The sequence below is a fragment of the Corythoichthys intestinalis genome, chromosome 1 (assembly GCF_030265065.1).
Source record: "Corythoichthys intestinalis isolate RoL2023-P3 chromosome 1, ASM3026506v1, whole genome shotgun sequence".
NCBI lineage: Eukaryota > Metazoa > Chordata > Actinopteri > Syngnathiformes > Syngnathidae > Corythoichthys > Corythoichthys intestinalis.
The window spans coordinates 58,671,361-58,685,850 of record NC_080395.1 but is presented as its reverse complement, the minus strand read 5'-3'; the positions used below and the strand labels follow the sequence as shown (position 1 = coordinate 58,685,850).

Genomic DNA, 14,490 nt, shown 5'->3' with positions numbered 1-14,490 from the left:
TGATGCAGAACAGTTTTACACCACTGCAAATCATGGTAACATAAATATGCACGTGGTATTTTTAAATTAATACTTCTCCGACAGGGTCCTTCACATCTAGGCAAAATTATTTGTTTAAGGTAAAATATTTCATCCAGCACTTGTTCTGGATGTCAGTGTAATTACTGGACAAACCAAAAGAAGATTGCCTTTTCCATTCCAATACTTTAATAATTACTAATCATTCGGCGTCATGACCTAAAGTAGCTTTTTTTTAATGCACTGACAGCTAGACTTTGATTTGATTCATTACTCAGCGGACTTTACCCACTGAGTTAAAATAGGTTAACACAACAATTAAAACAGAATGCTTTGAACAAATACTTCCATGAGGATAACAGCTGGAAATGTCCACTGGCAAACCTTTATCAGGCCTGATTAATGGAATAGCGAGACACTCTAATGAGACTTTCCAGCCTTGTGACATTTTATTCTGTTTTTAGCTGTTTTCTTTTCTCGTTGCTTTGGTTACCTCCAAGCAAAAGATTCGATCAGTGAGCCATGACATGCTCATCCATGAGTAATTATGCAAAATCTTCCCAGGCATTGTGATGGTTTCAGGACTGCGTCAGATTGTTTGATTAGACTTTTCCACAAAATCATCTTCGTTCATTCTTTTATGGCTCTGCAGCAGTGAAAATAAAACCTGAGTTTAATGATTACGGTCGGTGCGCCTTTTTTTCCTAGCACATATGTTCACTTATGCACACACGGTCCCAATCACAAGCGATCAAAACGCATCTCAAAAGCAATCATTTTCTGAGATTTGCTCTTGTGGTCGCCTTACAGCAGCCTCAGTAGCTATTTGGGGCAAACGAGACAGTGGCAGCACATTTGGCATTTGACAATGCTGGCAAAAAAGATTCAATTTAGATTCAAAATTAGCACCCCGAAAACATTCTAAACATATCCTGCTCTGCCGGGGTTCATTATGGTGGGTGTGGATCTCTATTTGTCTCTGTCTTTGTTGTTTGACTGACAGTCTAGACAGTGTTCTTGTTTACAATTGTGCACTTACATATTTATTATTCTCCTCATAGTTATAAGGATTGAACATAAATATGGTATAAAATGCATTTAATTTATATCACTGAGGGAAGAAAATCACAAACATTCACAACATGAAAACCACACAGACTCAAAGTATCAAATATACAAAATCCTTTCTCAAAAATGAGACAATAGGCCAATTTTGGGTATAGTTTTGTTGTGCCATCGCTGCCCATGTATTATATGTAGCTCATTACTTGGCATTGACGGCAATACATGTCCAATTTGACCTGGGAGCACTGGCCATGAATGTTCATCTTTCAGTGTCATTGCATTCACCCCTCTTAGTCAAAACAGATTGGACGTCTATCACCACCAGTAGCATTCAATTAGTTAAATGTGCCCCATAAGGGTAGCAAAAATAAAAACAACTAAAAAACAACAATTCGTGCATAAAAAGGTTAATTTACACCAGTGTTTCTCAATTATTTCCTGTTATGTCGTTTTTGTCGTATTTGAATAATGTGTAATTGCAAATCCACTCAGTGGGTGGCAGTTGCGCCCTCATTTTCAGAGTGTGCGCAGTATTTTTGCATTAAACAAGAGCACACATCAAAGAGCACATTATATGAAGTCTCCCGAAAGCTAACATAAGGAAATATGACAAAGTGTACGTAACGTTTTGCTTCATTTTTAAAACAGTGCGAGACGAGGAAAGACATGTGAAATCTTTATTGTGTCCAAAAATGTTAGCAGCTGGCAGCATGAAGCGAAATCAATAAAGACGTCACCTAATCACATTGATAAGCCGCTTGAACTTTTTCAGCGAAAACGTGCCGAATATTGCCAACAATCATCCCGCTTTTTGAGTGCTACATCAGTAATCTAGCGAGCACTGTTAGCATCATACAAGGTGGCAAAACAAGTTGCTCAGTGCAAAAAATATATATACAGTGTATCACAAAAGTGAGTACACCCCTCGCATTGCTGCAGATATTTAAGTACAACGCTGACCCCCCCCCCCCCCCCCCCCACCCTTCAATCTCTGCAGCAATGCTGACAGCACTCTTGTAATGAGTCACATGACATTTTGGAGGGAAAATGACAAGCAGTACTCAATTTGGACATTTAGGGATGTACGTAGTTCCCATGCTGTGTACTCACTTATGTTGCCAGGGGTTTAGATATTAATGGCTATATTTTTAGTTGTTTTGAGGGGGAAATAAATTATTATATAAGCTGCACACAGACTACTTTTCAATGTGTCAAAGTGTCATTTTGTCAGTGTTGTCCCATGAAAAGATATACTTAAATATCTGCAGAAATGCAAGGGCTGTACTCACTTTTGTGATCCACTGTATACCATAGCAGAGGAGCTGGTACTGCCTGCAGCATTAGACAGTGTCTCAATTATGCTGGACGATGTGAGAGTTGCAAAAAAAAACTGTCCCTCTGTCCAACAACACTCATTTTTGTTTTATTAATTTTTGTTTGGCATTTTGTGCTGAGTTAATGTTGCTAATCAATTTGAATTTATTACCATTTATTGATTTTATTACATTTTATTTTTCAGTATCAAATAGTCAAAAATGTGCCTTGAGTGTATGTTTTTTTTTTTTAATCCAGGCAAATTGATGCACTTTAAGTCTTTTATGTTACAAGTGCAAACAATGTTAATGAAGTTATACTTTGTTGTAAATTGATCTATATTTTTCCTTAATGTAACAAGGAAACAATGTAATGCTGAGGTGATGTGCTTATAATAATTTCATAGACAAATGATACTATTTACAGTGGTGGCAAAAAGTTGGGGAGGGGGAGCAGAAATAATAACAGAAAAAAAATGAGAAGCACTGGAAGACACTCAGATTCCCTTTCTTCATGTCAAACCAGCTGAACAGGAGAACTGGTGTGTTTCATTTTGTACCTTTCTTTGTACATTGACTCACGATTAAAGACACTTGGTTTATCCCCAAACTGTTTCAGAAAAGTTACGATAAAATGAAGAATTGTGTTCAACAGCAATGAGCGTTTTGGTCCCGGGCCTGATTAATGAATTGATTAAAACATGCATCAAGGCACTTTGTCTCTATGGTTTAATTTCTACTCCTAGTACCAAGAACAATTGAGGATTCATGAAAAGTTTATTTCTACTGGCATCTAACTTGTACTGGCAATCTTTATATGACCAGACAACAGCACTAATCGCAACACTGCCTCCAGTTGAAAAAACAAGCAGATTCCATAAGTCTCTTCCCTGATAATGGAAGAAAATGGTAATCGAACATCTGCCTCTCCAAACATGTATGTCATGGTTATTTTCATCCACCTTCATTTTCATCTACGTCCCCTCATGACCGACAGTCTGTTCCTTTCTTTCAAAATGTCAATGTTACCTAATTTAAAAGCACACTTGTGCAAGTGAAGGAAGTCATGACTGTCACTTGCATGCTAATGCAGGATGGTTTTAGGTGCTACATGCTGGCTATCCTAAGAACAACCACCCTGAGCCATCATCAATTTTGTGTAGAGTATATCTAAAAAATCCAATGCAAATGGAATAGAAAGGTCAATATCACTATTAAAATGCATTTGATGTCCTTATAACTAGTTTATCAGGAAAATGAAAGTAATGCTACTGAGGTTTTATTATAAGTGACCAAAACTCACATACCAGTACAATACAAGGTTCCTTACATAAATAGTGTTTCCTTCAATCTTTTTCTTTTTTTCATTGGGATTGGGGTGATGTGGTGTTCAGCGTAAATGGCTCTGCCAACTTCATTGTCAAACACAGTTAATGGTTGAATGATTTTAAATTAAAAAAATAAATAAATGAAACTTGTTGCTGAGTTGAAATGAAGGTCTACCATGTACTTATTGCATTTTACATTAACCAAATGAGGGCACTTTTTGTTTGCATTTAAAACGTCTGCTTTCGCTTAATTAAAAAAATGTGGGGGATTGACAAGTTTGTATTTCTAACAGCGTACAATCTACTTAAAACAATGAATAAAGTTGAATGGAAAACTTCAACATTATTTCGGAGAAATTGGAAATTCTCAAGGGCAACCTAGGGTGATATTGAATCATAAGCGTAAATGTGTTTGGATGTGTTGAGGGGACAGACCAAGCCCCCAGTGTCCCTGAACAGGTATTTGGATAGATGAGCTGGCTGCAGGTATGACTTTTCCCCTCAACAGCTAAATAGGCCATTTGTCAGTGGGGTCAGTCAGGACTTTTAGCATCAGTTGTCAGTACAATTTGGAGTGTGTTTTCCAGAGTAGGGTTAGTTAAGTCATTACAGTTTCCAAAAGTCAATTGTCTCCCGAAAGGTGAAGTTTGATTAATCAAATATATTTGCAAATTGTGATGGTGACAATAAAAGTCAAGACACACCAGCCATCCATTTTCTGCACCGTATGTTCTCATTAGGGTAGAAGCTGAGCTGGTGCCTATCTGAGTTTGGAGCCAATTCCAGTTAGACGTTCATTGCTGTTAATGGCAGTGAATGAGTTGATAGTAATTTGGTTTAAAGGACACGGTTATGAGTAAGCCTGGTGTCATTTAAAGCGATTAACAGACTACAGAGGCATTAATAAACATATAACTAGTTACTTCATCTGAAATGCAACCTTTGTTACAGACGTTGCTACTAGGGATATACAGTATATATATATGGCGGAAAACAAGACTGAAAAAGCAGTTTCTGCTCTTGCACTCCTCTTTAAAAGAAACTGCTGTATTTGAAGCCAAAACAACTGTTGTGTTTGATAGAACTATATGTCTATATGCTGCCATAGCAGATTCATGGCGCATTAAGCCCCTGAGCTATTTTTAATTTGTCCGTTTTTACCCTGGAAACCCTCGTTTACAGACGTCGCACAACCGCTTTTGTGTCAACCCAGCCATAAAACGAAGGTAATTAATTATATTTGTTATTCAAAATGTCTGTCATTTTTAGCTAAGAATCATTAATTGATGTCTAATATTCCGTTTAAAAAAAAAAAAAACTTTTGAAAAATTATCCACTCGCATATTTTAAACTTTTAAACAAATTACGTCACAATGAAAAAAATGGCGTCTGTAAAAAAGTCGCGGATATCTACCTCATATCTATCGCTTATTTGAATTTTTTTTTTTTTTTTACTGTCGCATTTTCTCTAATTTGTTAGATGATAAATGATTGATCCAAACAAAGAAAATTTTGAAAAAAAAAGGTTTAAAAGGGTATATAACGGTATATGAAAAAGAAAATCTCAACCACTCCTTGATGTCAGCCATTTCTGCATCTCGACTCTTGTTATATTTATATTAGCATGTTTCACCCATAAAATCTCAAAAAAATCCAGCTGTGGCCATTCACAGCTGTGTCTTGACACTCGGTGATTAGGGATGGGAATCCAAATCCGATTCCAATTCGGAACCGGTTCCGAGTGTTTCGAGGCCTCGACATCACAATGAAAAAGCCTTAACGATCCCTTTAACGATTCCTAAAGATGCGTATTGCGTCGTGACGTGTGTTGTTGTCCAGACGCATCAAACTAGCATGGCGCCAAGAACCACTCGCTCCAAAGTTTGACTACACTTCACCAGGAAAGAGTGTGAAAATGAAAGGTTACGACGGGTATGCACGAGCATTGCAGCCATAAACATAACACTGACAGCACGTAGGTTCAAACGCTCGAAAGTGTGTCTTCACTTCACGAGGAAAAATTACAACAAAACGACTTGCAGTCATTGCAAGGTGGAGATAACTGCATCGGGAGGGAATACGACTGCGCTGTCCTCACAGAGAGGCTAAGGCTCAGTCCTGGCTATACAGCTAGCTAAACTCCCAAATGACGATGCAGAAGACGTTGGTATAATTTGCTGACTTTATTCAACCATCACTTGAAGAGTGAAACTAAGAATAGAAATGAAACAAATCAATTTTGTCCCCAATAACAAACAGGTTTGCATCAACGTAAATCAGCGATGATTAGCTGCTAATAACAGTGTGGTTAGCATTCGTTCGCTAGCATTAGCACATCGTTCAAACCACTACACAACTGGATTTAAGTGTCCGATCACGAGTGGAAACACAACAACAACAACACAAAAGATGATACATACAGGCGTTGCCTCTGTAGATATTAACATTAACAAAGAACGTAGGCTCATAGAAGTGTTTCCCTCTCTCACTAACTCGCTCACTCACTTGGATGCGGCATTTCTTCTTTGGGTGTAAGCGCGCTCTTCTTCACGTGAGCGCGTTCTTCTTCGCGTGAGGAAGCGCAAGGGCGCCCCCACTTGAGCGTGTAAGCGCCACAAAAATTAAAAGGCATGCAATTCAATGTAATGGTAAAATAATACACGTTAACCGAGGAGTCCCCAAACTGCGGCCCGCGGCCCAAATACGGCCCGCCTCCACATTTGGTCCGGCCATTTTGAATTTTTTTTTTTTTCCCTCAATCGTGTTATTTATTTTCTGGCCTTTTCCTTGAAGAATTCAGAGAGGGTTATTTGGTTATTATCTATTTAATCAATAGTGTTTTTATTATTAATTATTATTATTATTATTATTATAAAGAATCCAAAAAAGGTTATTTGATTGTGGCTTTCTGAAAAACAATAATTTTTTACATTTATGCACTTCTGCAATCGTCACACTTTTTCTGTTACAAACTGACCCCGGCCCCTCATCAGAGAAGGGAAAAGTTATGTGGCCCTCACAGGAAAAAGTTTGGGGACCCCTGCTTTAACACATATTGCCAAAGGCAGAACAAAAACCTATCTGCCAATATATACCAATATTTTTTATTTCTATTAGATAAATGTTTCAGTAAAATGTTACACATTCTTGTGTATTTGCCACTTATTGCCACAGTTAACATTGAGGCTTTGGGCCTCTTTTGATCTCGTTGTGAGTTTGTAAGGTTGTGACTTCTGATTAAACAAACTCGATGCCAATCAAAACGTTTGATCTTCTTTTTCCCCAAATTAGAATCGATACGAGAATCAATAAAGAATCGAATCGTTAAGCAATATCGATAATGGAATCGGAATCGTAAAAATCCTATCAATTCCCATCCCTATCGGTGATACATGCTACATGGAGTTTTTGGATCGAAACAAGGTAAGTAGGCGATAATATCTCGTTCATGGCGTCTGTAATTCTGTTCTCGCCCGCGCTTACCTCCAGATAGGGTTTTGCAGTTTAATTTTTTTTTTTTTTTTTAAATGCCCTCCTGTTCAAAATTTTTCTCGAAAATTGAGATTTTAAGCTTTCCAATGATGTATCACACATTCATATCGGAGAATTTTGAAAGTTGGCCAAATTGGGTGTCTCAGAGCAGAACTTCAAGTCACCTGAGTGTTTTCCGCCATATATATATATGTGTGTGTGTGTATAATTATATTTCTTTTAATTGTACTTTAGAAAAAAGTGAAAAAAAGTGTTATATGTATCTCTTCCCAATGCTAAATCTGAATAAATACATTAAACACACCAAAAAAATAAAAAATAATAAAACTATTCGTGGTTCGTGGTTTTTACGTATCGCAGCGGGTGCTGGTCCCCATTAACCACGAAAAATGAGGGATCACTGTATTGCTCATTATCAAATTTTTAAAATAAAAAAAAATAATAAAAAATCTGGGTAATGTATCTACAATCCTTGAACTCATTTTGTAGACTACACCCATGGGCAATTGCGTAAAAATGATATTTTTGTGCCAGCAAAGCCCATGATACACATATCTGAATTTCGCACATGGACACGTGTAATTGAGATGTACATTGCACACCTGGCCAACCTTATCTTCATTCATTACACTTGTGTGCACTGGTTAACCTTATGCCTAGAAAAACAAGTTTTTTCTTGCCTTAAGTTAAGGATGAGCTGCGCCAATAAAAGCAACGTTGTTAAAGGGAATGTAAAGAAGCTTGCTTTTTGCTGTTAAGGAATTGACCATGTCCACTTCTATAACCAACTTATTCTGCCACTTTTCAAAGTGCATGCTTGTGCCTGTCAACAAAATTACCAAAACCTGGAGGAAAATACCCCTTTACTTGGTGCAGACTGGTCTAGATACAGAAAGCGTATATAAATCTGAGTCTAAAGAGCTAGCGAAGAAATTGTTCTCTTCAGATATAACAGAGAAAACTGTAACTGAGTAATAGTGATGATAAATTCACTTTTAACATTGCCTTGTATGGAAATAAATGTGATAGACTTCCTTGCCACCTTGGATGTCCTTTGACAAGCATGGGAAAACCTCTGAGAAATAGGCATAAATAACTCTGTTTGTCACGTGGCCAGGCCATATGGTCTAAATCTGCACTACAAAGACTGTCCCTGCATGTGACACTATCAAAACCATTCAGCTTTATTGTGTGGCCTGAGATGATACAGGCTGTTTTCACACTCGGCTCAGCAGCATTTCACTAAGAATATGCCTGACCCACACACTTTACTTGAAAAATGTTTTGGATTGTGCCTGTTGCCATAAGCCACATTATGTAAGTACTAAGTGTGAGGCACAAAGTGAAGATGGCCATGTGCCCGGCTGGGGTTGTCTGTGTATTTGCTTCTGACTGAAAATATTATGTATGAATAGTTCCTGTGAGAATATAGACACATAGTGCTAAAAGTAATTACATGCTGTTGCAGTGATTATGTGCTGATGCGAGCTGGCTGAGTGAGGGACAAGGTGCAGTATGTTCGGGTGCTTGTGTTGCACTCATAATCTTTAATGGTTGTAAATGCTGGTGCGCAGCAGAGAGCTGTCAAGGTACACTTTCAATTTGACTTTTGTTTTCAAATTTATACTGGACTTTTTTCCAAATACACAATTGTCATTACATTACATTCAATGCAAGGCTACATGGCATTGTAAACTACTATAGACAAGATGGAATCGGTTCAGCCTTTCCTACGACCATGGAAAGGCTAAGCGATGAAAAGGCAGTGTAGTAATAAAATACTGTGCTACCTAACTGGGAGATGGGACATATGGTGAATTTAACCATCATTATTGTTTGGCAGTGCACTGGTTCATTCACAGTGAAAGGCCACTCAAATGTGCAGTTTAAGGAACACCTTCAGGCAGTGAACCAAAGTGTCACATTTTTAATGAGGTATAAGCACCTGCCCTTGCCTGGTATAACTTTACACAGTGTTCATCTTCACATTTAATTGGTCAGGTTACAGCAGTGACAGCTTTTCCATGGTGTCTAATGATTTTTTTTTTTTTTTTTTTTTTTGTGGCGCTGTTTTTGAAATACATATAGTAACATATTATTACTAGGGCTGTCAAACGATTAAAATTCTTAATTGAGTTAATTACAGCTTAAAAATTAATTAATCATAATTAATCGCAATTAATCGCAATTCAAACCATCTATAAAATATGCCATATTTTTCTGTAAATTATATATATATTCTGTAAAATAAATTGTTGGAATGGAGAGATAAGACACAAGATGGATATATACAGTGGGGAGAACAAGTATTTGATACACTGTAAATGGGAAAACCCATTGGCAGTGTATCAAATACTTGTTCTCCCCACTGTACATTCAACATACGGTACATAAGGACTGTAGTGGGCATTTCACTCTACTGTCATTTAAATCTGTCTATGCTGTCCTCACTCCGAAGCGTCTACTTTTTCCAAAGCTAGACAGCTAGTGAACGACGCCTTACTAATCAGACTTCTTCCTTTTTCATCTGATTTATTAATAAAATAGCCTCAAACCATTGTCCTCTTTAGACCGTCGTAAAACTACCAAAAAAAAGTACACAAGCATTGCATTAGCAACAACGTTAGCTTAGCACGCTATACAGGTTCACTAAACATAAACAAAAAGCGTCTCATACAAAAAATAGAACATTTTGCTTACTAACATAATATGCACATTCTTTACAACAACCATACTTACGGACAAATCTTGTCCAAAGATCATATAAGCACAACATCACAACGTAGGCGTCAGCCCGAGACGTCCTGCAGCCATAATGAACTGACAAGAAAACAATAAACCATGTCGCAAAGCAACCACAAGAGTTCGCTGTTAGACAGCACAAAAGCCTTGCTGTAAAATTTACCAAAAGGCAGAATACTGTCTGAGCGGGACATGTGCATTAATTGCGTCAAATATTTTAACGTGATTAATTTAAAAAATTAATTACCGCGCGATAACGCGATAATTTTGACAGCCCTAATTATTACACAAAGTTCTATTTGTGAATGACATATTTATGATAATATATTGTAATCATATGTTTTGACTATTATTGCATCGTATTTTTTCATTGTTTATGATCAGTTTTCTTCCTTGCTTAGCTGGGAGAAATCATAGAGTTTGAATGCATTATTGTGAGAAGTATGATTTCCATTTTGAAATCAGTTTTAGTTACAGAATATTGCTCTTGTTTTATCTTTTAATGTGGCCATGCTCTTCATTACCATCATGACGCACAGTAGATATCTGCCAAACGGATGGATTATTGTCCCACTTGTGAAGTGAGCAACAACATCTACAATTTTAAGATGGATAACACTTCAATTTCAATTATGTAATATCATATTCTTTCTTAACTCAAAGAACACAAGCATGAAAAAAGAAAATTGCATACATGCTTTTTACAGGGTATGTTACAATTTGGAGTGCTTTAGCAACAGTGTGCCTCAGCCAAATTTATCCACATCATTTTGGTGTAACAAAATCCAAATAATGCTTCATAATAAGGCAATTGGATGATTACAATTGATGGAAAGTGTTGCATATATCGCAAATGATGCATTTGAAAGTCAATGTAAAAATATTTGTCTGCTCTTTATCATAGTTATTAGAGGTAAAAAGCACATTTATACTTACCATGGAAGACATCCACATCCAGATGAGATAGTTATAGTCCTCTTGAGTTAAAAAAAAAAAAAAAAGCCAAGTCCAGCTAACATTGAGAAGTTGCTCACAACATCCTCACAAGGAGTTTCATCAATGGAGTCTTTTTTGCTTTAGTGTTCCATTTGCGTCCGTGTAAAGGGATATTATCATTTGAAGGTGACTTACAGTAAATGTATTTGGGGACAATGACGTCATGTGTTGAGGCCTGTTCATTAAAAACATGGAGGGACAAGTCCTTCCTCCTGCTGTGTTTAAATGCAGTGACTTCTGTGCTTAGCTCTCATATAGTGGGTGCACAAGTACAGTACAACACGATTATTTCTAGCCCTGGTTCATGTGATGACTGCTAAATGCACTGTCCTTTACTTTACACAAGTATCGGAGCTCTAAGAAAAGTGTTGATTACGTTTTATGAAGGACTTTTATGAGGTTTTCATTTGGAGAAGACGGGAGTTGTGTCCTTGGGAAGGGTTAATAATTTGATTTTCTTTTTAAAGATTTAAAAAATATAGTTGTTTTTTTTTTATGTTTGAGGAATACCTGCCTGGCTGTGTTTTTTCTCCTTAGAAATATGTCAATCCACCACAAATGTCTGGTGAGTGCAAATAAAACGTGGCTTGATTGCATTAGAGCAAATTGACCATCAATACACTTTCTGCTATTGACAGATTAAACTCATAAAGTGCGAGTGCAGAGTCTACCTTTTCTAAAATGTCATTATATGTCTAATTTGGAAGCTAGCAAAAGTTAGATTCACTAAATCGATGAGCCATTAGGTCTAAATTGGTCCTAAAGGTGTGGGGAATATGTGTTTTGAAGTATCACGTGCCCTGTAACCATGGCGACCTGTAAGAGCGAGTAGGGATCGGGGAGCGCACTGCCCGTGCGTAAAACTTGTTTGGGTGACGATCAACATGTATTTAGGATGTAATATTCTCCGGGAGATGAAAAACATAACGCAAAAACTTTAGTCACACGTCAGTCTGAATAGATTTGGAGTTAGTACTGTTCCTTCTGCTTATGTCCGTGCCGTTTCCTTTACTGGGGCTTTTGTCCAGGCCGCACAGTGACTCCGTCACCCCTTCTTCCATCTCCATGTACTCCGCTTTGTCGCCCAGCGAGGAGCCGGACGGCGAGCCTTTAAATTTACGTAAAAAGTCCGGGAAGTAGGGGCATCCCGGCGGCATGCTCTCAACCACCGTTTGCGCCTGGTCTTCATTGTTATCGGTCTCGCGGTGGTAAAAGTAGTTGAAGTTGGACACGATGACCGGCACCGGGAGCGCGATGGTTAACACGCCCGCTATGGCGCAAAGGGAGCCCACGATCTTGCCGCCCACGGTGATGGGCTTCATGTCCCCGTAGCCCACCGTGGTCATAGTCACCACGGCCCACCAGAAGGCGTCCGGGATGCTGGTGAACTGCGAGGTGGGCTCGTCGGCCTCGGCGAAGTAGACGGCGCTGGAGAAGAGGATGACGCCGATGACCAGGAAGAAAATGAGCAGGGCCAGCTCCCTCATGCTGGCGCGCAGAGTGTGGCCGAGGATCTGGAGGCCTTTGGAGTGTCTGGACAGCTTGAAAATGCGGAACACCCTGACCAGGCGGATTATTCTCAGGATGGCGAAGCTCATCGCCTGCTGCCCGTTGCCTTGGTGCTGCGCCAGGTCCGTGCCAAGGGTGATGAAGTAAGGCAAAATGGAAACAATGTCAATGGAGTTCATGATGTTTTTAAAGAAGGCCGTTTTGCTGGGGCTGGCAAAGAAACGGACTATAATCTCAAAAGAGAACCAAATAATGCACACGGTCTCCACGATGAAAAATGGGTCGTTGAAGGGGGTAAATCCGTGGTCCGGCTGCGTGGAATTATGCCTGTGCTGCAAGTACTCTTTGTCATCCCTGAACTCTGGCAGCGTCTCCAGGCAGAAGATGACGATGGAGATGACGATAACCAGCACGGACACCACGGCGATGCCCCTGGCCGGACTGGAGCTCTCCGGGTACTCAAACAGCAACCAAATTTGCCGCTTGAACTCGTCCTCAGGCAGAGGCTTCTCTTCCTCTTTGACGAAACCCTCATCCTCTCGAAACTTCAGGATAGCCTCCTCTCCGAGCTCGTAAAACTTGACTTCCTCGGAGAAGATGTCAAACGGCACGTTGGCGGGTCTTTTCAAGCGCCCCCCAGACTGGTAATAGTACAAAATAGCGTCAAAACTCGGTCGGTTCCGATCGAAGAAGTACTCGTTCCTAAGAGGGTCGAAATACCGGATGCGCTTGTCGGGGTCCCCCAGGAGAGTGTCCGGGAACTGAGTGAGAGTCTTAAGCTGAGTTTCAAACTTGAGGCCCGACACGTTGATGACAACTCTCTCGCAGCAACCTAACTCACTGTAAATATTCGCATATCCGGACTGGGGACGTCTGTCAGTAATGGAGACGGTCTCGTCGTCGTCATCATCATCACCATCATTGTCCATGTCGCAAAGAAAGCTGGACCTCTTGAGTCCACGCGCTTCCTCTTCCTCCTCTTCGTCCTCCTCCTCTTCCTCGGCGCCCTCTTCCTCTTCGATCATGATGTCCTCCTCGGATCCGAGCAGCGCCAGTTCGGAGTGGCGCAGGTCCCCGCCGAGAGTGCGTCTCCACCGTCCGACGCCGCGTTGCTTTTTGCGCTCTCTGAGGAGTCTCTGCTTCTCCGGATCCTGAGAGGAGGGGGAGGAGGAGGGGCGCGAGGCGGTACCGCCGCTGCTGATGTTGGTGCCGGAGGAGGCGGTGCGAGACGGATGCTGGCGGTTGTTAAGGAGATGCGCGCCCGACGAGGAGGTGGCGGTAGCGGTCGTGGCGGTGGACGAACAAGTAGACCCCCCGGAGCCGGCGCCTCCCCCGTCCGCCCCGGATCCGCTCTCGGCCGCCGCAGCTGCCGCGGCCGCTCTGGACTGGCGCTCCCGCTCTCGCTCCCTCTCCCGGGCGCGGGCTTGGGCATACCCGTAGGGCAGGTGGCTGTTGCACCCGCCGTCCGCACCTACCATTGCAAACTCCATTTTAAGTCAAAAGGTTCGAGGCCAGAGGATAAAAGTTGCGACAGGAATGGAGCGATCAGCTGTGGATCAAAACAAGAGCCCGCGCACTCGCATCCATATTGCGTGTGTGCTCGCCATAATTATAATTTACAATTTTTGAGAAAGGCCCCTGGTATTTTATGACATCATTTTACCAGCAAAGGTGAGGGCCGTGGGGGCCAGGCCTGTTACGAGTACACTTGCAGTACAGCAGCCTTGATGTGGTCAGCATTGTGAGTCATGCTAAGTCTCTTTGGTGGTCTCCATCAGGTGGTTAATTCCTCCACATGCGTCTTTTGATCCTCCTGCTTTGGTCACTACCGGTTGCCATTTTATGAGAGACATTTAAAAAAAAAATAGGATCCGTGCTGTTATATTATGGTTCTCCAGTGACTTAACATCCTCTGATGTTGTCTGGAGCTGCAAGAAAACAGCGAAAAACGAATCGTTATAGTAGAACAGTCAGCCACACACATTTGACTGTGAGCAAACTTAATTGTGTTAGTATGATCATCGAGG

General features: G+C 40.4%; 1 protein-coding gene across 2 annotated transcripts in view; it reads right to left on the bottom strand.

Annotated features, from left to right (window-relative positions):
- The window catches only part of kcna4 (potassium voltage-gated channel, shaker-related subfamily, member 4), a 119,331-nt gene that overhangs the window by 104,311 nt on the left and 530 nt on the right, over nt 1-14,490 (bottom strand). Inside the window, exon 2 of one of the 2 annotated variants that reach the window (XR_009062901.1) lies at nt 10,895-14,391. Coding sequence is in view for 1 of the 2 variants with exons in the window: in XM_057833473.1 (XP_057689456.1) it covers nt 11,896-13,953 (2,058 nt within the window). In the remaining variant the exon portion in view is untranslated. Of the gene's footprint in view, nt 1-8,852; nt 14,392-14,490 lie in introns of those variants that run through there. The other variant, XM_057833473.1, reaches the window with a different exon arrangement.